General features: G+C 54.1%; 1 protein-coding gene across 3 annotated transcripts in view; it reads right to left on the reverse strand.

Annotated features, from left to right (window-relative positions):
- Positions 1–25,959, reverse strand: part of ABR (ABR activator of RhoGEF and GTPase) — a 173,336-nt gene that overhangs the window by 113,290 nt on the left and 34,087 nt on the right. The window contains exon 1 of one of the 3 annotated variants that reach the window (XM_041000718.1): positions 15,609–15,807. The exons of the other annotated variants lie outside the window; for them this stretch is intronic. Within the exon in view, the coding sequence (XP_040856652.1) occupies positions 15,609–15,672 (64 nt within the window). The 5' untranslated portion in view covers positions 15,673–15,807. Of the gene's footprint in view, positions 1–15,608; positions 15,808–25,959 lie in introns of those variants that run through there. 3 annotated transcript variants of the gene reach the window in all.

Consider the following 25,959-nt stretch of genomic DNA (forward strand, 5'->3'; position numbering starts at 1 on the left):
CAGGCTTGGGAGTCAGGGCTCATGGGAGCCCCTCCTGAACTGCCATGCTGCCCTGATGGTGCAGACAGGTGCTACCCCAAGATAATGGGTTCTTCCCTCAGTGCCGAGAGGAGCGGGATGCACAGCAGGGGAGGCGGACAAACAATGGCAGGAGCAGACCCATGGGCACATGTGCAATGGATGTGTCACGTGTGCTTCGTTCAGGAGACGTCCTCCCTGCCTTCTGCAGTCCCTGAGGACTCCCAGCCCCACCCCACCCACCTCCTGCTCAGCAGCTCGGCATCTTGCAGCTGAGGACAGCGTCACTGGGTGGCTCGCCTGACACAAACCCAGGCTTTGCAACTTCACCATTTCTATTTCCTTCATCCACCTCCTCCGGAGTTCTGTGCTTCCCAGAAGAATGGGAAAGTAAGAAAGGCTCAGCCCACGGTGGGGGCCTGACGAACAATGATAATTATCCCTTCCTCTTACACAAAACATCACAGTTAGCAAGCCTCGCCAGCACTCATCTGCTCAGGACACACTGGGGAGAATAATTTTAACTGGACATGGGTAGGTTTCCCGAAGTGTGCCCCTCCAGACTGCTTTGTGTCCCAGCAGGAAGTCAGAGGACAGGAGGGACTCAAGGTGTCCTCCCCACCCGACACACCAGGCTATGTGTGCCACTGAAAGCTGTGGCTGCAGCCAGAAACCCCTTCCCTGCCCACATTCTGGTCTCTCTCCTCTAAATTCTCTACAAAGATCCCCACGCTGGCGGTGTCTGCAGAACCAGTAACCAGGCTGGGGACCTGGTCTCCTGACAAATGCGTCAGGGGCCTCTGAACCTCCCGCAATAAAGCGTCCCTTGGAGACCCATGGGGACAAGGCAGGGAGATAGAAGAGAACTGAGGAGCTGGGAACAGAAACAACAGCATAGCCCCTAGCTCTCAGATCTATTTTTAAAGATCCATTTATTCATTTGAAAGGCAGAGTGACAGAGAAAGAGATCTTCATACTCTGGTTCATTCCCCAAAAGGTTCTAAGTCAGGGCCGAGCCAGGCCAAAGCCAGGAACCCAGAACCCCATCTGGGTCTCCCATGTGGGTGGCAGGGACTCAAGTACCTGGGTCATCTTCTACTGCTTTCCTAGGTACATGAGCAGGAGGCTTGACTAGAAACACAGTAGCCAGGACGTGAACTGGCTCTCCAGTATGGGATGCAAGTACAACTTAATGTGCTGTGCCACAGTACCAGCCCTTCATGTTTGGGTTAATCATTGTGCATGGCATCTCCAGGACTGCAAGGGGTGTGGGTGGGATGAGTGAGCTCCTCATGCCTGGCTGTGTCTTCTCTGCACAGCAGAGGAGTCCAGGACAAAACACCTCCCCGTGGAAGCAAGCTGCATTACCACCTGCTTTGTGAAATCATCTCTATAGGTCTGTATGTCCTTGACCTTAAAGAAACTCTGTCCCTTCTAGCTGTGGCTGTTGGGAAACAAGATGCAGCAGGGGGTGTTCTGATGCAGAGCAGGGGCCCAGCTTGCTTTCGGATCCCTGTCTGGGGCTCAGGTCTGTCTCCAAGAGGGAGCTCGTATCCCTTAACGGCTTGAGACAATGTGGGGCAAGCCACAGGGCTGGACTGCTCTTCACAAGGATCATCAGCATCTTTCTGTTAATCACATCGTTATTTTTTAGTGTCAGTGCTACAGAAACATTTTCAAAATTCCTGACACCTCCACTGAAACTTTACACCTGGCCTTTGTTGTCAAGCGTGGGTCAGAGGATGATGGCACAGGAGAGGAGAGTGCCATGGAAAGAGTGAGCAAAGTGTTGCAGAAAAGCATCTGCGAAATGTCCCCGGCTCCTCAGATAGAACTGAGCAGCTCCAAGTGGTTAAGGGAGTTGTCTACAGCACGGCCACGTTCTTCCAGTCAGCAGTACATTGCCTCCTCACAGCTGTACCATGCCTCTCCAAAGAGGAAACAGGGAGCAGGTGCCCAGCATTGAAGTGGCTGGTGGGCCACCCTGGCTCACGCCTGGGGGCCTAGGCCCTGTGTGACCTAGCTTCAGCTCCAGACTCCAACAGCCTGCTTAATGCAAACCCTAGAAGCCAGCAATGGTGGCTCAAGTATTTGGGTTCCCATCATTCATAGGGCAGACCTGGACTGAGCCCTCAGCTCCTGGCTGCAGCCATTGTGGATGGCAGCTCTGCATGTTTCTCTTCCCCCAAATTAACCATATTTTTTAGACATTAAGCAGAATAGGAGGAGGAATAAGGAGAGAGAATGGCTGTAGTTAGAGAAATTGAGCCCCTGTTCCTATCCTTGGTAAGCCCGTGCCCCCTGTCCTCTGGAGAGGTGAAGCCCCTTCACCAGGAAAACCTCCTCACTGCTGGTGGGTGGCCAGGCATGGGAGTGCCACACAGGGCTGAGGTCAGGGTGGCACTCACAGCCCTTCCTGGAGACGCCCTCTGCCTGGGGCTGAGACCTGGAGGCAAAAAGGCCAGGAGAAAACTCAGGAAACTCCAAAGGAAACCCCACCGGAAGTCCTGAAATAGTTTCACAGTTAAGAGAGAAAACTTTAAAGTGAGAGCAGCTGTGAGTGCGGGGAGGGAGACCAGGCCAGTCTCTCTCTTTGCGTTATTTCCGCTTTCTAAATATTTATTTATTTGAGAGGTGAGAGAGACAGTTACCATCTGTCTGGTTCACTGTCCCAAAAGCCCTCAACAGTTGGGAGGGTAAGGGGAGGGAGCAGATCAAAGCTTGGAGCCAAGAACTCAATCCAGGTCTCCCCGTGAGAGCCATGGCTGCTGCCTCTCAGGACCTGCACGCGCAGGAAGCTGAACTCTGGACAGGGGCTGGGCACCGAACCCAGCCACCCTGCTGTGGAAACAGAGGTGTCACCACCAGCAGCTGTCTTAACTCCTAGGCCAAATGCTTGGTCCAGGGCACTGACTACAATTCCCAGCCACCCAGCGCTGGCTTACAGGCCCCCTCCTCAGAGCACAAGCACATGGCCTGAGGCCTCCTCCCTGTGGTGTGTCTGGCTCACACTATCCTTGGGAGGGCCCCCCCGCAGCTCTGCTCTCTCAAGGTGGGGTGTCACCTTAGTCATTCTCAGCTCTATTTTTACTCAAGGGTGGCAGGGAACATCCAAAGCGGAACAATTAAATCATGGAATTGCAGGCCTCTGCAAGGTCAAAGATGATGCCAACCTCTGTGGTGGGCAGCAACAGCCCAGTGTTCTAGAAACCTCAGGAGGACTTTAGCCTCTGGAACTCTGGCAGGTCAGTGCCCAAAGCCTTTTGTTAATGGCATTCAGAGGGTGAAAACTGAATCCAACTGTAGCGCTCACAGGGTCTAGTCAGGTTGTTAGGGTGGTTGAATCCCGTGATTGAATCCTGGAGGCTTTGCATAGAGGGATAAGGACAGACACGTGGCTCGCTGTCTCCTGCCACGGGATGCCTTGCACTGCCTCATGACTCTGTCAGCAGGAAGAACACGGCTGCATTAGTCTCCTGCACCTGGCACCTCCAGAACTGCTGACGTGCACAGGAGGAACCTAGCAAAGAGTAGCTGATGAACAGCTCCAGGCTGCAGCTCCCCACGCACTGCCCAGTTCCCAGCCCTTTCTGCAAAGCCCACAGCTGCAGAGGTTTGTCAGCTGGAAATATCCAATGTGGTGACAGGCTGTGTCAGGCCGTTATAACAAAATGACCATGGCTGACACAGCCACTCCCATTATGCACCTGATGCCATAACAATTTCAAGATTCCCTAAAAACAGGGCACAGACATGGGCAGTACCCTGGCCCTGCCCTGGAAGCCATCCCAATGCCTCCTGGTAGTGGAAGGAGACAGCTCGTTCTCTTCCTGAGTGCAGACTTTCCTTCCCTCTGCCTGCAGAGAAATCTGGGTTTCTCTGTTGACTTTTATTTATGCAGACCACGGCTAACCAGGGGCTGCCTCCATGACATCAGGAGCCAAAACAAACCTCTTCCCTGGATATGGTTAGCTGGCCTCAGGCATTGCACTACAACTCTGACAGGCTCCTCGAAATGCCCTTCCATTCTCCTCACTCCAGCTAACCATCCCCTTGCATCTGCTCTGATCCCAATTATTTCAGGTGGTCCTTGTGCTGGGACCTCAGCCCCAGGACCCTTCCTTTCTTCACACCCCTCAACCAACCACAAAGCATTCCCCAAGCTCCCACTTGCTCATGGCTCCTCTGGGTACTGGGACTCAGGACACACCACCCCAACATATGACTGACTACAGGAGACCAGAATGTGCCACCCCAAAATATACTTCTCTGGCATATTCTGAGATGGTTATTCTGAGAAACTGCAGAAAAAGCTGTTCTGTTGCAAAAGAAATTTACATCTATAAACATTTTTGCATGAGGAAGAGAGTACTTTCATTACCCAGCAGACTTTGCTTAACAAAACCACCTCAATTCCCCATACACTCCCATCCATCAATCACTTGTATCACTTCCACCCCTCACCGTCCGTATTCCTTTCAGCACAGCTCAGGGTACAACATCGTCAACCCTGGTATCTATGAGCCTCCCACAGTAACCAAAATCTGCAAATGTTCAAGTCCCTCACAGAAAAGTATGGGGCCAGCACTATGGTGTAGCATGTTAAGCCACCACCTGCAGTGCCAGCATCCCAGTTCTCCTGCTCCTCTGCCAATCCAACTCCCTGCGGATACACCTGGGAAAGTAGCAGCCAAGCAGGTGGGAGACGGAAGAAGCTGCAGGCCTGACATAGTTCTGGCTATTGCAGCCATTTGGGAGGTGAACTACGGGGGCGGGGGGACATCTTTCCTTCTGTGTTTCTTTCTCTCTAACTCTGTCTTTCAAATAAGTAAATTGTACATGACCTACATACATGCTTTAGCATATTACAAACCATCTTTGGATGACATAATATCCAATACAATGTAAACGGTATGTGAACAGCTGTGATACCATACTGTGACACACAAAAAAGTTTACACTTGTCTAGCACAGATGCAATTCTGTTTCCTGAATATTTCCCATCCATTTTCAGCTGACACCATGGAGACACAGGGCCAACAGTGTAAGCCTCCATCACCTGACCCTTTTCATATCTCATATTTCCTAGGACTCTCAAGTGTACACACATCATGACAATGTTTTCTCTCCTGTTGATCTGTTTTACGTCAACTGAACTCACAGCTAAACAACCTGCAGGGGTGGAGGGAAGCCACTGCTCCTCCCCTACAAAGGAAACACCATGCAGTAGTTGAGTGACAACACCCAGAGGGACCCAGAGGACCTGCACCCCTGAATGAGATTCTCAAGCAAGAGACCCTGGCAAGCAGGCACCTCTGGGAGACAGCACAAGTCAGGGGTCAGAGAGGCTGTGTGAGCTCAGCTCAGCTCTGCCCAATGAGAAGCGGGATGAAGAGAACTGGGACCTGCCAGGCAGTTGCGGACTACCCAGGCCATTGACTGTAAAGTGCTTGAGACAATGCCTGGCACTCTACACAGGCAGCCTTTGTTACTCAAAAGAGCTGAGAGTCTGGCAGAGAAGAAAGGACAACTGGCGTGACACACACAGTAAGAAAGTGCTAACAGATGCAGCCCAGGGCCAGTAGTGCTGGGGATTCTCAGCTTGGGAGGGAGGGGGGCTCTCTGAGGTGTAGACTATGGTCCAGCCTGGAGGGCTTCCTGGAGACAGCTCAGCCTTACAGTTGCACAAAAAGTCATCTGAATACAGGGTTCTCTCTGGAGAGAGCAGGGGGAGTGGACCAGGAGCTAAGAAAGCAGGATAGAAAATAAGAGGACCAGCCCCACTGACAGAGGGGGTGTCTTGAAGGCAGTTTAGATAGAATAGGGGGATGATTGCTGGCTGGAGAGGAAGCCCAGTGCTTCCTGCAGGAGGGCTGGAAGACATTGCAAGCACCTGCTGCCAGGCTGTGGTGGCAGCTCCCCAGTCGCCATGGGGTCTTCTGGTCAGCTCCTGTTTTTGCTCTCCACCAGCCTTACCCGGTGATCTCTGGTCCACTCAAGTGGGAAGTGGATACTGGGTCAGAAGCTGCCAGGAAGCCTTCACAATGCACCTGGCCCAAATCAGGGGCAAGTGGCCGTTCCACACGGCTAGGCGGACAGCAGCTGGTCTCTCATTAACCCTCTCAGAGATGCACATGAAATGTAACAACCAAGGCTTTCTGCTCCATTAATGCCGGTATTAGCCCTTCAGGGGGGAAAAGGGGATGGGGGCCCTGTCTAGACATAGGCATTCACAAAGGCCAGATGCCGAGCCTCTGCCACGTGGGAGGAGGGAAGGCAGAAGGGCCGGTGTGTCCCCTCCCCAGGGTGATCACAGTGGCTGCTCTCTTCCCACTGCTAAGGAGGGGGAGCAACCACTCCCAGGTTTCCTGTAAGGGTTAAATGACATCATGAAGATGAGAACCCTAGCTAGCAGTTGTTCCCCACCAAGTGTCCAATCAATTACTCTGTTGTTTGTATTTTTCTTGAAAGGCAAGATGTGCAAGTCTTGCTTTTCATCTGGCCAGAGTCCAGAACTTCAGGAGGGTCTGATTTCCGGCCCTTTAAGAGCTATCCACCTGGAGCTGGCTACAATGCAGGACTCCCCCCACTCCCACCCTGGATTTACTAAACTGAGAATCTGCAGCTTGCCGAGGTCCTCGGAGAGGTACTCAAACACATGTTGGAGGTTGAGAACCTGCACCAGTGCATTTAGTCCAAGAAAAAGTCATCTTCTGCCTCCCCTCCCACTCCAGGAAGTTTGGGTCCCAAGACTCAGGGGTAGCTGAAGTAAAGGAGGTTAAGCAGAGGGCCCCTGGATTCCCATCACCTCTTCCCAGCACTGCATCAAATTACTCTTAGTCAGATGGTGAGAAAACTAGGCCTTTCTTGATTCCTTCAGCTCAACTTTTCGTTCCTGAAGACAGCAAACTGCACATTGCACTTGTTACTACAGGGTACAGAGCCTAAGATCTCGCCATCTTCTCCCTTTACTAAACAGGAAGCTCAAAATTGCACCCAAGAGCAAGTCCCTAGAATGGGACACACTGTTTCCTTTTGAGTGCATTAATTTGTAAGGCAACCTTTTATTTATTGCAAGTGGTACAGGCTTTTCATTAGTTTCCTTCCTATATGTTACATTTTAAACAATGAAGCAAATCAAAATAGCTGAAGTGTGTTGAGTCTGACAATGACCACAAGATCAAATAAATGACTACAGATGGATGAATTATTATTCCGTAAAGTTAGTAAGAGCTCCACTGGGTTGTACTGTTGTTGCTGTTTTTACATTGTAGTTCAGCAATGCAGTGAGGGAATCAAGGTCAGCACTATGTTTATTTCGTTTTTCACAGAAGAGCAGAAAAGCAGGAGTGCATGGCCCACGTGACGGGATACATGCTATATGGGGACACTTGGTTTCAGCCTGGGTGTGCACTGGTTTACAACAAAAGACGTGTACATATCATGTATGGGTTACGGGTCAAAGAGTTGAACAGTCACTCAACAGAGCCCAGCCTCCTGTTGCTAGGTGCCCCTGGCCTCTGCTAACTGAATTCCAATGGGGGAAGAGTTGACTCATTTGGCCAGGCCACCCATGAGCAAACTTCCCTCATTGTTACACCCCACCCTCCCTCTGCAGCCTCTGACCGCTTCCTGCTAACACAAAACTGCTGGAAGCAGCCCCTGCCAACTGCGCCCGGTTGTGAGGGCACCAAGTTACTGATTCCACCTGCAGAAAAGGAACTGCAGAAATGCCCCAGTGTGGCCAGGGTGGGAAGAGGTGTTCTTTGGGAAAGCAGGGGTCTTGGCACTAGCATGTGCCCTCCCAGTACTGGTCACTCCCTCTGGCTTGACAGCTCTGTGTTACTCATCGACCCCCGACACGTCTCTTCCCTTGAAAGTCAGTGATGGGGACAGGAGAAGAGGGTGGAAAGGAAGAGCAGGGAGAGCAGAGAGAGCCTGGGTGGTTGAGAGTGGGACCTGGAGGATGGAGCCTGATGGAGCTGGCTTCTGTGCTGGCTGTACCCAGCAGTCAGGGTGGGGTGGGAGTGGGGAGAGGCAGGAAGAGGCTAGGCAGCAATGGGGGTCAGAGGCAACTGCCACCCCACATGAGCCCCTGGCAAAAATGGCAGCCACTGACATGGGATGGTCCCTGCATCCCCACGCCCAACCAAGCAGGGGCTCCTAAAATGCTTGCAGACTCAATAATGGATTGGGTAGCCACCGACACTGTCACCAGCAAGGGGAGAGGGAGGTCTGGTTTGCAGCTCAGGTTGGGCTTTCCCTGTCACACCCAAGAAATTCCCCATACATAACCCCTTTGTGAATAGAGCCCCCACCTTGTTCTGGCTCCTTTAGTTCCAGCCACAGCGGAGAGTCTGCTCAGGTGTACAGCCCCAGGTAGGGGTGTAGGGAGCAGGGCTAGAGGAGCTGCCCCAGGTCTCCTGGCCATTAACATGCTATGTGGGGGTGAGGCTGGATCTGCAGCCCAAACGGGTCTCGGCAAGCAAAGGCCCTTGGTGCTCGGTGTCCTGATTTAAGGCTGGGGCTCTCTTTATTTTTCCCTTTGAAAGTTGTGGAGGTGAATTCAAAAAGGCCTGAGAGCAGGGCCAGCTCGCCGGGTTCTGCCAAGTCCTCTCCTCTCAGTGCCCACTTCCTTGCCTGTAGCTGTGCTGTGGAAATCGAGCAATGGCAGTGTACACCCCAGCCCCACCCCCAAGTCTACTTATTCTTCCCTTTCTTTTCTCCTTGTGAACAAGCAGTACTTCTAGCTGCTAATCCCAGGAACAGAGTGATGTTGTGATTTGGCTCCAGGTACCAGTGGGGAGATCACCTGGGGACTGAGAGCTGTCCACATGGGGGAGGCAGGCAGGGCACGGGGAGGAACCAAGTCACAGTGCTCACAGCTGACACTCTAGCAAGCTACGCATCAGACCAAGAAACCTCTACAAAACACTAGCTGCCAGAGGGCCTGGCTGCACTGCTGTGAAAGGCAAGAGTATCCAGGGCAAAGCGCAAAGTGTAACATCAGTCAGGCCAGCTTGGGCTTAGTGTCTGGCTGGTACTTGAGCCCCATGACCTTGAAATTGGTCTTAACTTCCCTGAGCCTCAGCTTCCTCCCTGTAAGAGTGATAACGAGAGGCCAGAGCCTCTAGTAGGGAAATCCTCCACCTGCAGTGCCGGCATCTCATACAGATGCCGGTTCGAGTCCTGGCTGCTCCACTTCTGATCCATTTCCCAGTACCCACGTACCAGAGCCCAGAAAAAGTTCCAGCCCACCAGATTTGGACTGGCTAAGCTCTGGCCATGGCAGCCAAATGGGAAGTAAACCAATGGATGGAAGCTCTTCCTCACCTCTCTCTCTTTCAATCACTCTCTCTCTAAAACTGCCTTTCAAACAAAAATAAATAATCATTTTTTTAAAAAGAGTGATAATGAGTCCCTTTCTCTACAGCCAGGGGCTGGAAAGAAGGCAGATGACACATAAGTAAGGCACCTAGACCAGGACTGACGCACAACGGGTTCCTCAAGTGGTCATTGCCGCTGGAAGCTATATGGACTGCAGAGTCACAGAGCTCTAGGATCAGGTCCAGGCTGATCTGCGAACCCCTCAGCCATCATTCACCCTCACAGGGCCTGTTTCCTGGTCCATGAGATGGCGGGGATGACCACAGCGACTCTTTGGGGTTGTTACAACAATGCACAGAAAGTACCCACCTCAGCCTCAGCACATGGCACGGTTGATGAAATGCTGCACCCCCTTCCATTCTTTCTACACCAAATGGAAAAAACCAACTGCCGTGGGTCTAGCAGGACAGGCAAACTTTCTCTTCCTTGGGCCCAGCAGCAGTTCCAGGAGGCCCAGAAGGAGGTTTCTGTGCCTGGGTGTCACCCCACAGAACAATTCCAGGAGGTACTACTGCCAAGAACAGGCCTCTACCCTGACAAACTTTCACTGAGGGGTTGTCTTTCTCCTAATGCAACTGTGGATGCCCAAGGCAATGGCAAGCTGGCCAGGGTAACCACAGGTCAGGAGATCAATTGCCCCCCTGGGGTGGGGTGAGGGGATGTCCTCCAGCCAGGAAACCACTGGGCTTGTTGCACAGCATCTTCCTCTCCACAATCCTCATCCATTAAACCTTTGCTGCTGACCAGGAGGCAAAGCCCAGGAGGAAGAGGTTAGCCCAGAACACTAATCTGATCAGCCCAGTTATTCGGGCCAATTCCTTTCCCAGTGACCCTTAATAATCCCTCAGATCCCAGGTCAATCCTGCAAATTTCTAGGTGGCACCAGCTCCATCCACACCCCACAAAGGCCACTGGCCATACTCTGCCTGGAGTGACACCAAGTTCCTCTGGCAGTGGTTCATCCCAGGTCTCTCAGCTACCCTCCTAGAGACCTTAAGCACAGTGCCTAAGCACACCTGCTGTGTCTCTCCTTATCCCTGGAGCCTAAAGGGATATGGTAACATCAGAGGGAAGGGCAGAGACCTGGAAGAGGGCAATGGCAACTGCCTAGTTAAGACACCATGGAGGGTCTGGCACCATGGCCTAGTGCCTAAAGTCCTCGCCTTGAATGCCCCAGGATCCCATATGGGCGCCGGTTCTAATCCCGGCAGCTCCACTTCCCATCCAGCTCCCTGCTTGTGGCCTAGGAAAGCAGTCAAGGACGGCCCAAAAGCTTTGGAACCCTGCACCCGTGTGGGAGACCCGGAGGAGGTTCCTGGATCCTGGCTTTGGATCAGCATAGTATCGGCCCGTTGCGCTCACTTGGGGAGTGAATCATCGGACGGAAGATCTTCCTCTCTGTCTCTTCTCCTCTCTGTATATCTAACTTTCCAATAAATAAATAAATCTTAAAAAAAAAAAAAAAGACACCATGGAGTCCACCGCACAGAGCGCAAACTCCTGAAGACCAGACTGACCTGGGCATTTTCTGCTCATTCAGTAACCCCAAGCAGGGGACAGGAATGTCAAGAGAAGACAGAAATATGGCGGCAGGAAACAGGCCTTCACCATATTCGTATCTGGGTACAGAGAACTGGCTAGCCCACGCACAAGGGTCCAGGGGCTCCTTGCCAAGCGCGTGCATTCTCTACTCCGATTTCTTCCTTCCTCCTCACTAAAGGATCTGTGTCAGGTTTTCCCCAAGCTTTCGGGACCAGTGGGCCACTTCCTTGGCCAACTAGGGACAGCCAAGACTCTTACTCACCTTCTCTTGTTCCAAGAAATGCTAGCTGAACCAGGCTAAAGCTGCATGTCAGAAACACTCTCCCCTGTAGGCTTGGGTTGGCTAAGCCTTCAAGCCTCTCCCACTGGTTCAGGCAGTCACTCAAGAGACATCTGCCAAGACCATGCAGGTGAACTACAGTAAGTATGCAAACACGTGCACATCCCCTTAACCTCCAGCAACCCAGGCCTTGGCAGAAGGCAAAGCACACGGAGTTTGGCTCCCAGGTTCCCAGAGGGTTTAGCTGAGCCAAGCAGCTGCAGCAAAAACACAGGGAGTGAAGTTTCACTCACAAGCCCCAGCAAAGCATGGGACTCCCTTAGGGGGTCTCCGACTCCACTACAAGCTACTACAATTACCAGAACCACACTCCAGGACGCCTGTGAGTGGGCCAGCCAGTGGATTTCTGGGATGTCTGGAGGAGTAAGGAACTAAAGGAGCTGAGAAGCAGGAAGTCTTCACGTCGCTCTCACACTCAGGCAGCCCAAGACCGACAGCGCAGACATCTGCTGGGTACCCCTGGAAAGCTGGCTCGATACTCAGCTTGCCCAGTTCTCCAAACTCATCCATAGGCCTTTCCGGATCCCTGCCAGTGACAAGGTCCGTGATGAGCGCTTCAGCAGCCTTCTTCATCTTCAGAGCGCTTCAGGAACATTAACACAGGACTTCCAGCCCCACGTACAAGAGACACCACAGCCTCACTTTATAGAGGAGTGGGCACCAGGAAGGCATGGCAACCGCCCCATGGGACAGATCACGCTGCACACTGGAGACATCCCAAGTCTTCCAAACCCACCTCCTACTTCAACACACAGCAACAATCACAGCAACCAAAAAAAAGCAAGTTTTTCTGAGTAGATGAGTTAATTATTCTGCCAGCTCCACCTCTGAGACTCCAGCAGCCATGACAATTACGGGTCGGTGTTGACAAGAAGGAATAAATTACCAGGGTTATTCAGAGCATGGGAAAGCATCGACCTGCAGGTGTTCACTGTCACATCAGGGACGCCCTGAGCAGTCAGGGCTCTCGGGCTGGCGGCATGGTCCTTGCCATGGCTGAGCTACAACTGAGATGGGAAGTGCAGGCAAGTGTGTGGTCACCCGTGCATGGGCGTGTAACCCTCCAGCTCCACAGACTTTCGTGGCCCAGGGCTGGGGTGCTAAGCCCTTAAGGAGCATTAAAATACCACCGGAGACCAGAATATCCTTTTGAAATGCTGCCTTTTTGAGAGAAGTTAGCTCCAAAACACAAGCTCCAGTCACAACAGATGGTCACAGGTCCTTCTTTCTGCAAAAACCCAATCACCACAGGCTTTTGCTCAGCTTAGTAAGGTAGCTATGTTTGGGATCAGAACCCAATTGTTTGGGACAAACAAGAAACAGGAGTGGTGAAGGAGGAGAGCATCGAAGTAGCCCTTCAGCCTCTCTTCCACGTAAACCCTGAACACATTTTTAGAGACTTTCTATGTGAAGAGGTGCCCAGCACCGAGCCTGCCTGAGGTACACGTAGGTCTCCATCCAGAGCGGCATGGCGGGCTTCTGCACACGCAGGGATGGAAGTTTTAAAGCACCCCCATGTTCCACTGTGGGGCCATTCCACAAAACCTAATCCAACCTGATCCCATGACAAGAAAACCAGAGACCGCCACATGAGAAGACAGAGCAGTTGGTGAGAGGCATAGAAAGGGGAGACTAAAACAGCCTCAGGGAGAAAACCCGGGAGAGGCAGTGTGGGGGGAAGCTGGCATGATTATGGCCATGCAGGGAAGAAATGTTCAAACACAGGAATTTGGGTACCCTGGACCCCCTTCTGCCATTCCAGTGTATCAGGAGCCAGGGACCCTGTACCATCAGTATTGGATCAGACTGGCAGCTGGGACCTAACTCAGACCAGCCACAGCTACCCCCACCCTTCAGGATTGTTACTGTAGGGGAGAGGGGAGGCTGCCACCCAGCCCCCACCAAATGACCCCTAGCACAGAGACTGAAGCTGGGAAGAATAAGCTGACACCTGCACAAGCGAGAGGTGTATGTGAGGGAGGGAGGGCTGGATGGCTAGCTGGCTGGCAGGCCACCCCATCTGGAAGAGGGAATAAAACCTCAACCATCCCCTTCTAGCCCCACCCCCAGGCCCTGCAAGAAATACAGGGAGAGGCTCGGGCCAGAGCCATAGAAGGCTCCCCTGCTGGGCCACTGCAGGGAGAACTCTGCAACAGAGGAACAGAGTTCCTGCCCACCCCCCACATACCAGGGCCTCCAGCTAAGCTCAGACATGGCCAGGTTCCCCTTCAGAGTCCTCCTCACTGTCCCTGGATGCAAACATGCATGCCAGCTCTGTTATTTGTCAGTGATGTGACCCCAGGGAGCTCAGGGAGTCTCTCCTTTCCTCTCCTGTAGGAGTTACAGGCTCACAGAGAAGTGGCACAAGGTATCTAGCCTAGCACTCTGCACATTCTAAGTACTCAGGAGGAGACTCCATCATGTCTTCAAGAAGTCCCACTGCCCACCCTGGGCCCCGCCTACACCCCCGGCTATACCCCCTTCACCACTCCTCTGGAGCTGCCATCTTGTGGGGACTTGCCACAGTGGGACGGTGAGTCTAGTGAGCAAACAATTTCACATGGGGCACACGGGAACTTCCTCTGGGAGCCACCAACCCTTGCTGCCAGGCAAATGCCAGCCCAGGTATTTGTTTTAATTTAGTCTCTTGTCAAGAGGAAACTTAATGGCTAGCAGCCCAAACCTGACAGTATAGCACCTCCCCACTGCAAAGTTCTCAAATAAGCTGTTCTGGACAGGGAGGTGGGAACTCTTCATGCTGCTGCCAAGTCAGCACCCCCCTCCCAGCCCTTCACCCAGGTTTCCCTGGGAGCCTGGAGGGCAGGCGACAGCGGTGGCAGCATGGTAGACAGCTCTGAGCCAGCCTGCCTGAGTCATGGCTGGTTAACAGGGCCCCCAAACAGGGCCTTTCTGGCAGTCCCATGGTTAGGAATTTTCAAAGCAGCCTTTTCAAGGCTAGGGCTGCACCTGGAGGTTAGGGTAGGGGAGAACTGAAAATGATGAGGTGGGGCTATCTCCTTCAGCAACACAGAAGAGAGCCAGAAACAGTTTACAATCTACAAAAAGGGATTCTATATTTTGGGAAATTGGAAAACCAGGATGGGGCTTTGAGAAGAGCCAGAAGCCTACGGGAACATCACCAGCCCAGCAGCTAAAAGAGGTCATGAAATCTTTCTGTGGGGTCAGGAGCCGAGCTGCATCAGGCTGGGAACAGATGTGCGCCCCATTCACGCGGATACACGTGCACACACCCACCACAGCCGTGGGCCCTGACCTTCACCCACTGACGCTGGCCTCTGCAGGGAAAAGAGCAGATGGACCGGCTGGGCTTGGCAAGGGCGGACGCCCAGGGGAGCTGCCTCTGCCCCTTTGATGTTGACAAACCAAAGCAGAATGAACCATCACAAGGAGAGCTCCTGGGGGGGGGGTGCGGGAAGAGGAAGGAAAATATAGAATTGAGGTGGGGAGGGACAAAGCTGGACAGCACAGCCAGGATGCAGAGAGGAGAGCTGGGCAGTGCAGAAGCACCAGGCCAAGGCAATATCCTACTATCCTTTCCCTCTGGCCACTCCCAAACAAGGCTGTAATAAGGAACTGAAGCCACCTTGACCCTGAACAGCTGTCCTTTTCCAATGGTGTCCACTGTCCAGAACCAGAGCCTGCCTCCAGCTTCCTCCCTGGCTGGACTCCAGGTTGAGAGCTGTTGACCTAACGGGAGGGCCTCCCTCGGGTGGGTCAGCAAAATTAGAAATACACTGAACACTCTCTCCCCTAGAAGTGCCTACATCCCTGCGCGCCAGGGTCAGGAGAGGTGAGTGGGGGTCAGTGCCAGGGGTGGAGGAGCTGCAGCTGGGCCAAGCCATTAGGGTGAATCGGGCGCCACCACTGGCTTCCACAGCGCAGATCCAGGAGAGCGCGGGTGCAGTACTAGGATGGTTCGGTGCCTTTTTTTTTTTCCTGGGAGGGGGTTGAGGGGTTGGTGATGAGGCTGGCAGGAGATGTCGCTGAGCTGGAGAGAGTCAGCTCCTGCTTTTCGAACGCACGGCGCCCACGGAAACCTGCATGGTCAGGCATCGTCAGGTTTCCTTCCCACCCGATCTCATCCCAGTCCCGAGGTGGCTGACTCGAGTGGGCGCCAAGAGCCTCTCCCTTCCCCACCCCCAGCCTTCCCGCTTCAGCGTGGACAGCAGTGCGGGCGGCTGAGGAGCCTGGGCTGCTGCCCTCTCCCCGCCGGCTGGGGGAGCGCCCGCTCCACAACAGGTGGGAAGACGCCCTCGCCTCCCCGGCCCCCTCTCCCGCCCCCGCAGCGCCCCGCACGTACTGCTGTAGAGGGTGTCGATCCAGGAGAGGCGCGGCAGGCCCCGGTGGTGGCTGAGCGGTTCCATGCCCGCAGCTCTAGCTAGCGGCGGAGGCGACGGCGGTACGGTCAGATCGGTCAGATCGGAAACCCGACCCTCATCGCACAACAAAGGAGGGAGGGCGCGGGCAGGCGGGAGGAACCGCCGGCCCCGGAGGCCGAAGTTGGCGGAGCGCGGGGAGAGGGGGCGGCCGGGAAACAGGTAGCAGGGAGGAGCAAGCGGAGCGCGCCGCCGGAGCGGGCGGGCGCACGGACGCGAGTGGGCGCCCCAGGGACCCTTCCGGCCACTGCGGCCGCGACCGGCTCCGCTGCGGATCCTCGGAGCCCGCGGCCCCGCAGCCCGCGCGCCAACGAGCAACTTCCCCGGGGCTGCGCGGCGCCCGGGGCGGGGGCGGGGACCGCGACCAATCGGCGCGAGGCTCCGGCGCGCGCCCACCCCTCCGCGGCGCGCCTCGGGCCCGGGCTGGGGTGGGGGTTGCGGAAGAGCCCGGAGTCCACCAGGCGACAGAGACTCCTCCAGGGGCTTGAGGAGCGGTGCGTCCTGAGGGGCTTCTCCTGGTGGCGGCGCGAGCACAGCTCCCCCTCCCCTTTTGACCCAGTCTGGGTTTGGCAGGATTCTGGCAACCCACAGCCTAGGGGCGATCGGCAGACCCGGGGGCTCGCAGGGGTGACATCACCTGCCACCCCAGGATCTCCAAGCACAGTTTTGGGGGACCGTGTGGCTGCCAGGCCCCTCCCCGAGGCACGCCTGGGGCCCGGCACCCTGGGGGTTAACGTCCAGCGCACCATGGCCTCTCCGGGATTCTGCTTCCCAACCCCTTGCGGGGCCTCAACTGTTTCTACACCCTTGACCTTAGGGTCCTGCAAGCTTTCCGCCCTACACACACAAGGGGAAGGGGGGGTCCTATAAGGGCTGGGATGAATGAGAATCTCATAGCCTTGGAAGGGAAGACAAACTGGGCTTTGGGGAGAGGCTGGGCCTCTCCCAACCACCACGCCCACCCTCCTGCACACTGGCTCTGGCAATGTCATGCCACAGGGCAGTGCAGTAGTCAAGCTGGGAGCAGTTTGAGGTCAACATGCCTCAAAGAGCAGAAACTTCACAAACCAAACACTCCCAACAAAGCCACATCTTCCCTTCCCAAGGGAAGTGAAAATGTGGGGGTTTGGGGCCTTAGGCCTGCACCCAGTGTATTGTTTGGGTTGGGGTACACAGTGACACTCCCATAGATTGTATCTACAGGCCCCCTTGGGCCAAGGGGCGGCTCAGGGCAGAGACTGGGGGTGTCCGAGTCAGCTCGGGATGGCCCAGGGCAGCAAGGGCTCTCAGGAAAGGGAAGGTGGTATGCCGTGAGAGGCCAATATGGGCCCCGATGTGGGCCTTCTGTTGACTTTAGATGGTGACATTTTCTATAAAGGAGCAGCCCCACACCATTCACTCTCCTGAGAAGCTCAAGGAAGGGGAAGCTCACCCACATAACAGTGGGGGCATGTAGAGAGGTCCCATTTTTCCAAGAACCTACATCCAATTCGTAGGGGGTGAAGCTCCATCATCCTTAAGCCTCCAAGGAAGAACTGTGGGCTCACCAGCCTGCGGGGAGCCCGCGCACAGTGCAGGCTCCTGGGCCTGGCTTCTCTGCTAATGGGGTGCAGAAGCCTCTTCAAAGCTGAAGTTGTTCAACAGGAGCCCCCCACCCCTGCACCCAGTCACCCCCAACCCAGGTGCTCTGGCTTTGGTTCCACTGCCCCTCCCTGCTCAGCTGTCATCCTCCCACCATCCCTGACTGGAACACAAGATTGGAGGGGGGGTTGGGCAGCAGGCACCTGGAGCCTGGGGTGGGGGGGTGGGGTGGCGTGCATCTCAGATGAGATGCTCCAAAATAGAGCTGCAGGATGGGAGAGGAGGAGGAGCCAGGCCCAGGAGCAGAGGAGCTCGGCCCAAGAACCAGAGACTTGGCTCCTTCGCACAAGGAGCCCACAAAAGGCACAGAACCCGGGAGAGAGAAAGAGAGAGAGAGAGAAGCGGGAAGGCAGGGGGCCTGAGCTGCTGCTGCTACCAGCCACCAACCACCAGCCCAGCAAGGTCCCCTCCCCAGCGACAACGGCCATCACTGCCAAGGCAGGGGCCCTGTCCCCATCCCAGAAGGGATCTTCCTGATGGCCTCGGCGAGGAAATGAGGAGCTGGGCCGCCTGTGTCTGTGTGAATCACATACATTTGCATACATTTTACATTTTTATCTACAAAGGCCTGAACAAGCTATTTTCAGCATTTCTCAAAGTAAAATGCTGCAGCAGTTGCTCTCGCTAGTGTTGCCAGTCTTTTTTTCCCCTGCACTCTGCACAATCCTGCTCTGGACCTCCCTCTTGGCCACACCATACAGGGTGGAGGAGGAATGGGGTCTTGCAGGCTGGAGGACACCCCCGATAAAGCCCACACTGAGGGCCTGACTCCTTGGTTTACAGGATCATCCTCTGTGGGTGCCCCTGTTAGCACAGTTTTCTCCCCACTTTCCGGATGAGAAAACAGAGGTATAGTTCGAAGGGGTCTGGGACTGGACCCTGGCAATGTGCTCCCGCCTTACACACCACACCGCTGCCTCCACCATCCGCTAACTGGCAAACACAGAGGGTGAAACGTCCCTGGAAATCTCTGCTGATCCACAGGGACCACACCCTAGGACGCCCTTTGCTCTTCAGCTACCTATCAGACCTGCGTGTCTCAGGAGGGGCAGTTACTTAAAGATTTTCTGATCCTTTAATTGGATGGTCTCTGGTAAATGCGATCTGGCTCCTGATCTTGGCAAAGGAGACCAGTGTGTGGATCTGTGGGGGCACCACAGTGATCTGTGAGTTGGGATGGCAGCCTCCAACGGGCAGGGAGCAAGGCCTGAAAACCCTACAGCTGACCTTGGGAAGGGAGCAGTTAAAGAGCTCTTCTCTGGACTGTTTGGCTAAAGGTGATGCTACAATGGAGAGCTGCTAACCCCTGTCAGCAGTCTCGGCCTGTCAGAGCAGCAGGAAATGTCCTTCAGAAAAACCCCACAGATAACTGTCCTGGACCATGCACCCCAAGACACTGAGTCAGCATTCTGACCTGGCGTTGTCCAGTCCATGTGGGCAACACTCCCCATCCTCCCCGGTGCTCCCGGGCTGTCTGCAGCTCCCCACCTACCTGCTCCCACCTTGCACTGGGTTCACAAGTTGGCTCCCCTGCCAGGAACACCGGATTGATGGGCAAAAGTTGAGTTAAAAGGTGCTGTATATCCCAGCCTGTAAGCAAAGGCCTGCCCTTAACTCCCAGGGGTGTTTGCATGGAAAACAACCAACTCTTGGCTTCTACCGATTACTTGGCCAGGATGGAAAGAAAGTATCTGTACTTAGAACCCAAACTGTGTATCCCCACATTCCTTGCTGGCCCTAAGCTCTGCAGCACAGAGCAGGAAGATCCCAGGGGTCCCTACTTCTGGAAACACCCAGAGGTCATTGCTGGTGAAAAGGACAGGTCCTCATAATACAGCCAGTGCTGGACACACAGGTGGAGAGGGAGGGGACCCTCCAGACTCAAAAGAAAATCAAAGCAGACTGTGATGAAAACAAACAAAACCAAGAGCCGCCCTTCCCACCAACCCACTCCTGGCAGGTCCACTCTGTAAGAGCTGGGACTGGACTGTCCTCACTGGGATACCCCGTGCTCAGCCCAGCGGATGGATGAGGCTCAGGGTGGAGCCCCAAATAAACCACATTGTGCCCCTGATGGGACCAGCTTTCTGCCAGCAAACCAACAGACTGGCATTCACTAGTGCATGTTGAGTAAGTAAGATTAATGACTGCTCATAGTTATGGAATGTTAAGTGCCAGGCACCGCTGGATATGTTTTACAAAGAAAAGCCAAGGTAATCCTCACAATAAGCCACAGAGACAGGCACTACTATTATCTCCATTTCACAGAAGAAAACAACGTTGGGGCCAAAAGGACTAAGCTAGGGGCCAGCTGGCTGTTGGTAATGTTTGGAAACGAACCATGTCTGAATCCAGAGTGTGTGTGTTGGGGCTCCAAGAACCAAAAGGAAGTTACACTCAGAGAGAATAAAAGCGGAGTCACACAAGGAATGTGCTCAAGTGTCATTCTAGAGTCCCTGGGGGCCACCAATGAGCAAGCACAAAGAGGACGGGTTCCCAGAGAAAAATTACATCCACTACAAGAAGACAGATGACCTCCCGAAAACAAGCTGAACATACTTGTGAGGATCAGTCCCCACCAAAGCCCACTGCTTCCGTGCCTCAGGTCAGGCTCCAGCCCTGCCAGCTGTGGTCTGTAGCCCTGCAGAAGGTAGGTGTCCAGAGGGATGACTTCCAGGCCTCCCACCAACACCAGAAGACCACACATGGGCTTCCCAGCAGACCCTGAGGGTCAGTGTCCTTTACTCACAGCTTCACTTCCTGTCCTTGGTAGAGTAAGGCAGCAGTGATCATTCCAGATGTTCCCTCTTTCCTCAGGCCTGCCCTGAGATCCCACAGAGAAGCAGGGTCTGCCCTCTGCCTGCCCTGTTCCCACCCGACTCTTCTCAGCTTTCCCAGTGGACAATAAGATCCACACAGCAGATCCACAGCCCTTGCCAGCTGTTCACATCTCTACAGAAGTTCTGTGTCTACCTGAGCCATGCAGAAGACCTGCCTAAAGGTGGAACGCAGACCCAGTCCCCAAAGAACTGCATTCACACTCACATACACACACCTGGCATGCCTCAGCACCGTTCCCGGACCCCACCTCCTACACACACTGTCCCAAGGGCTGTGTCAAAGTCCCAGGCCCTTACCCAGGGGCCACAGTGAGTCCAGGCCTGGGCAGGGCAGCTGGCTTGGAGCTGACACAGAGCAAGCTGCCCTTTTCAGGAGTTCTCTGGCTAAGTCTCAGGGAACTCAAAGGGCCCATACCTGCTGTTATTCAGATGCACTGACCCAGAGGTCCACGTGAGAATTTTCCTAAAGAGTCAAGGGCAGAGTCTGGAGTTCCCTTTCTCCTTTACTTACCACTGAGTCCCCATCAGCCTTTGCAAAAAAAGCCAGCAGAAAAGATGAAAGGATCCTTCAAGCCCCAAAACCCAGAGACTGAGTTCAGAGACTCCAATCACGTCCTATCCAAAGAAAGCAGGAGCTCGACGGTCGCAGAGCTGACTCGGGGTGCTGCTCGCTCGCTCTGCCAGAGTTCTGCAGACGCATCCCAGCCCCAAGCTGCAATGCCAGGAGCTCTGACGCCACCCTCTCGCCAGGCTGGCCCTGTCCCAGTCAGGCCCACGAGTGGCTGCAGGAGGCTGCAGGCAGGCAGATAAGGAGACTGGTTCCAAGGCACAGCAGCTGAATACTCAGCCAGGCAAGGACGTCGGAGCCTCTGGGCCTAGCTAGTGGCGCTGTCATCAGAGGGCTCCAGGTAAAATAGGCCAGTGTGACCCTGTCTCTTTAAGGACCAGGTCTTTTTAAGGCAAGTTCCCACTGCAGTCAACTCTGGCCACCACGGGCCCTGCGGCAGAGAGCGGGGCCTCCCGAGCGCCATCTGGTGGTCCAACAGAGCAGCACCTTGACTGCCAGAGGCCTTCCTGCCAAACCTTAGCTTCCACACCTGGTTCTGCACAGTGCTGCAGGTTACCAAGGGTGAGCAAGGAAGCTAGTGGCAGCAGAAAGACCTCCCATCTGGGGTCGGGAACGTCCAAGAGTGACGTGGCTGTCAGCCAGAGGAGGGGTAAGAGTAGTACCCAGCCAGAAAGTACTATTAACATGTGTGGGAGGTGAGCCCGGCACCATGGCCTAGCGGCTAAAGTCCTCACCTTGAATGCGCCAGGATCCCATATGGGTGCCGGTTCTAATCCCGCCACCTCCACTTCCCATCCAGCTCCCTGCTTGTGGCCTGGGAAGGCAGTTGAGGACGGCCCAGAGCCTTGGGACCCTGCACCTACGTGAGAGACCTGCTGGCTTCAGATCGGCATAGCATCGGCCGTTGCGGTCACTTGGGGAGTGAATCATCGGATGGAAGATCTTCCTCTCTGTATATCTGACTTTCCAATAAATAAATAAATAAATCTTAAAAAAAAAAAAACGTGTGGGAGGGAGCATTTTAAGAAGTCACAGAAACTGGGGAGGGGTGAGGCATTGCTGGCATTCATCATGCAGAAGGTAGAGTGCAACAGACAGAACTGTTCCAAAGAACATCTGCCCTTAATGCCAGCAGTGTTGAGAATATTTCCCTACAAGGCGGGGACGAAGGATGGTCCCCGGCAGTCTCATGACCTCTGTCAGGCTGACTTGGTATCCCCACTAAGTAAAAGGAGCCTTTGTCAACTTAGGGCTTGAGAGAGCAAGTGGTCCAGCCCAGGCCTCCTTTAAAGGGGATGGTGGTACATTCTGGCTGTCCCTCCCCGGAAGCCAGCACACAAACCCACACACGGCCCACACTGGATCATCAAGACTCTTGTGAGGGAGAATACATCGGCTGTTAGCCTAAGTTAAATCCTTAGGAGCTGGGAGAGAATTCCTGGAAAGAAGCCGTAGATCAGCCTCATCCACCTTCCCAGGACCCCTGCCTTCCTTCCCCCGGGGTTGGGGTGGGGATGGTTTCACTGAAGCCTTGATGCTATTCCTGGGACCTGCCTAAGGCACTTTCGGGTTCTGAACAAGAAACCTTTTGACTCTCAATTTCCTCTTCCAAAAGCCCTTTGCACCTTGTCCGGGTCTCATGAACACAGTCTAGGGCCAGGAGCCGACATGAGAAACAAGCACACATGACCCACGTCCTCAGGCAGGGAGCACGGGAAAGAACGAGACGCAGCCGTGGTGGTCGGTGTGCGCTGCACGGTGGTCAGCCTGCAGCTGGGTCTACTGGTTTGAGCAGTTTCAGGCTCATGAGGCTGACGTCAAAGATCGGTCGGAGGAAGAAAGTTCCCCAGCATCCCATGATCATGACAAGGCACACTCTGGGCCAGGAACCCAGAATAGGATTTGACTTCACTAACTGCTCAATGAAAATCTCCCCACACACCAGGCTTCCCCTGCCGCAGCACCGACATGCAACGCTGCACTTTTGAATTTGACCCAATCAAATTCCAACACAAAAGTGGAACAGAAACCCAGAAATGGTTCAGCCCATGAAGGGAACTGCAGAAGCCAATTCCCAGCACCCTTCTGCTGGGCCTGTTCCACATGTGCAGCAGAATCTCTTTGCAGAGGAGGGAGGCAAATGGCAGCTCTTTCCTGAGAAAGCGGCCTTTGGGGGTGTGCCTATCCTGTCCCCTCCTGCCATCCGGTACAGGGGATGGATGGTAGCAAGAATGTGGCAGGGAAGCTGCAGGGCACCAGCAGAGCTACACCCCTCTGCCCCTCACTGACTCCCAGGGCTGGTTCTGGCACTCTTCTCAGCACACCTGCTCCAACCAGACAGTCTTACTTTCAATTTCGTGATGGAGAAACTGTCTGGAATCTCCTGCCCCGCCCAGGGCCTAGCCTAGAGGGTTTGTGCGCAGCCTATCAGACGGGGCAGCTGCTGTGAATTACACCATGCTGGAGCTGCTAGCACTAAGCCATGATGCTACACTTGATCTTAGCCAAAAGGCAGAGAAGCGATGCACTAAGCCATGATGACCACTGGGCAGACCTCAGGGCCCTGCCAGGGGCAGCAACGGACTCACCTGCTTTGTCAGCCCTGTTTGTCACGGCGGGTGGGGAAGGTTCTTTTTCATTTTCTCTTCACCTAAAGAGTTACCCAGGAGAAAAAAAACTAACTCTGTTTTGCAGGGAAGACCATCTTAGGTGTATGATGGTCCAAAAAAAGCACCCGTGCTACCAGGTAATCCAAAAATTTGGTCCTTTACTCTGTCCACAGTTTCTCACCTGCTACCTGGCAGGGTTGCAGTATCCCTTCTCTCCTGAAGTGGCAAAGGTGAGAGGAGCTGGTGGGTGTCAGTGCAGAGGAACAACGGTGAAGGTGATGGGAACAAACACCTGCACCATATGGGCGGGGCAGGGCTGCTCTAAGGGCTTAGTGGGCACTGAGTCACGAAGATCACAGGAACCCACCACGGCTCCAGCATGCATATTAAAGGTGGGTATTTGACGTCCCAGCTTAAGATGCTCATAAACCATATCGGAGTGGCTGAGTCCAAGTCCTGGCTCTCGCAGCTAATCAGCACCCTGGGAAGCGGCAGTGATGGTTTACAGGAATCCTGCCACCTTTGTGGGAGACCCACAATGAGTTTCAAGCTTCCTGCTTTGGCATGGCCCCTCCCCAGCTGTCGAGAGCATTTGAGGAAGTGAACCAGTATTTTGGGGATTGAACCGGCAGATGGGAAACAGAAAAGAAATCCTCCATGTTTGGTCCCTCCACATGCTGTGCCTCTCTAACAGGAAGAAAGCAGCACACAGAGCACAGCTTGAACCCAGACCCTGGCTCTATCCCTGATCTGCTCTGTGCCTTGGCTGCCTAAGCTCCACAGGGAAGCAGCCAGTCATCCTGCTGATTCAGGGATGACCTGGAAGCAGCAGACAAGGGAGGGAAGGGCCAATCTCCGTCCCAACCCTCAGTTCCCACATTCCAGGAAGTATAGAGCAGGTTCTCATCTGCTCAAACCCTGAGTAAGACCGGGATCCTTGGGGCTGCTGCTGTGGTGTGGATGGTAAAGCTGCCACCAACAGTGTGGGCATCCCATCTGGGTGCTAGTTTAAGTCCCAGTTGCTCTACTTGCCATAGCAGCAGATGATGGCCCAAGTGCTGGGCCCCTCCCCCTATGCAGGAGACCCTGGCTTCAGCCTGGCCCAGACCTAACCATTGCTGCCATTTGGGGAGTGAACAAATGGATGGAAGATACTCCTCTCCTTTTCTCTGTCTGTAACTCTGTTTTTCAAATACAATGGAATCTTTGGCTCGTGATGGAGGATTTGTGACACACCCAGAATCATGTAGAGATGAGGCAGTGCTCAGGGTCTTGAGAGTGGTCAACAGGGTGTCACAGCAGGGTCAGCACTTGGAGCTGTCGAAGGAAGTGACATTTGAACCAGAGCAAGAAGGACACCTAACACTCTATTGGTTAAAAAACAAACAAACAAACAAAAAACAAAACAAAACAAAACAAAAAAAACCACAGAGGGTGTGGAGGCAGGAGATGCCTGAGTAACTGCACAGGAGGAGAAGTCGGCTGTGGAGGGGAACAAGAAAGAATGACAGGGTGGGGGAAATGGAGACCACGCTAACAGGACCTGTGGTCTAGGCAGGATCTCAGGGGCCCCATGGAATTCACGGCTTCTCCTAGAAGCACAGAAGCCCCCATGCCCCAGCACTCAAGGGCTGAGAATCCCATTTCATCCCCATGCCCCAGGCTGCAGCAGCATTGATGGCACTGTGATGAGCCCATGACCTTGGCTTTCAGCGGAAGACGCAGTCCTTATCCCCACTGTAGGAGGAGGCTCAAGGTCACACTTCCCACAAGAGGTGGAGCCAAGTGCACACCCAGTCCTGCTGGCTCCAGAGTCACTGGGCCTGGTGCCAGTCACACAGCTTTTGAGTTTGCCGTGAGCTCCTGAGTTCCCAGCAGGCTAGGCAGTGCTGGCACCTAATACTAACAGGAACCCATCAGCAGAGGTCTTAAAGCTACTCTTTAGGGACACAACAGGGTCACTAAAGACGGAGCTTCGAGCTCTTTCTCGTCCACTAACGTATGGAGAGCTCTATATCTTTCGATTCCTCCTGGGGCATGAGGACTGTGTCTGGAGGGTCCTTGGTGATAACAATGTCTAGCAGTGCTCCAGGGGTTAACTCAGTTCTGGGACATCTCACTCACAGAGGCAGGCCCCAGGGGTCAGCGTAAGGAAGTAAAACTGAGATCTCATATTGGCACTTGTTCAAATCCTGGTCACTCCACTTCCCATCCAGCTCCCTGCTAATGGCCTGGGAAAGCAGTCGAGGATGGCCCAAGTGCTTGGGTCCCTGCCACCCATGGGGGACCCAAATGAAGCTCTTTGCAGTTTCAGCCTTGCCCAGCCCTGGCCATCAGAACCATCTTGAGAGTGAACCAGAAGACAAAAGATCATACTCATTCTCTCACCTGCTCTTTCTCTCCCTCCTTCCCCCTCTTAATATTTACTTTCAAATAAATAAATCTTTAAAAAGATAAAAGGCAGCCCCAACCTAGTCCAGACTCTGTCAAATATTATAAGGAGCACTTTAAAGAAGACTATCTCTTAGCTGACTTCTCTGGGAAATGCAGGTGAAAACCGTGAAATGTTTTATTATTTTTTTCTCCTCAAATTCAAAGGCAGAGAGACAGAAACTTT

Source organism: Ochotona curzoniae, unplaced genomic scaffold, assembly GCF_017591425.1.
Source record: "Ochotona curzoniae isolate NIBS_2020 unplaced genomic scaffold, NIBS_Ocur_1.0 scaffold_2453, whole genome shotgun sequence".
Classification (NCBI taxonomy): Eukaryota; Metazoa; Chordata; class Mammalia; order Lagomorpha; family Ochotonidae; genus Ochotona; species Ochotona curzoniae.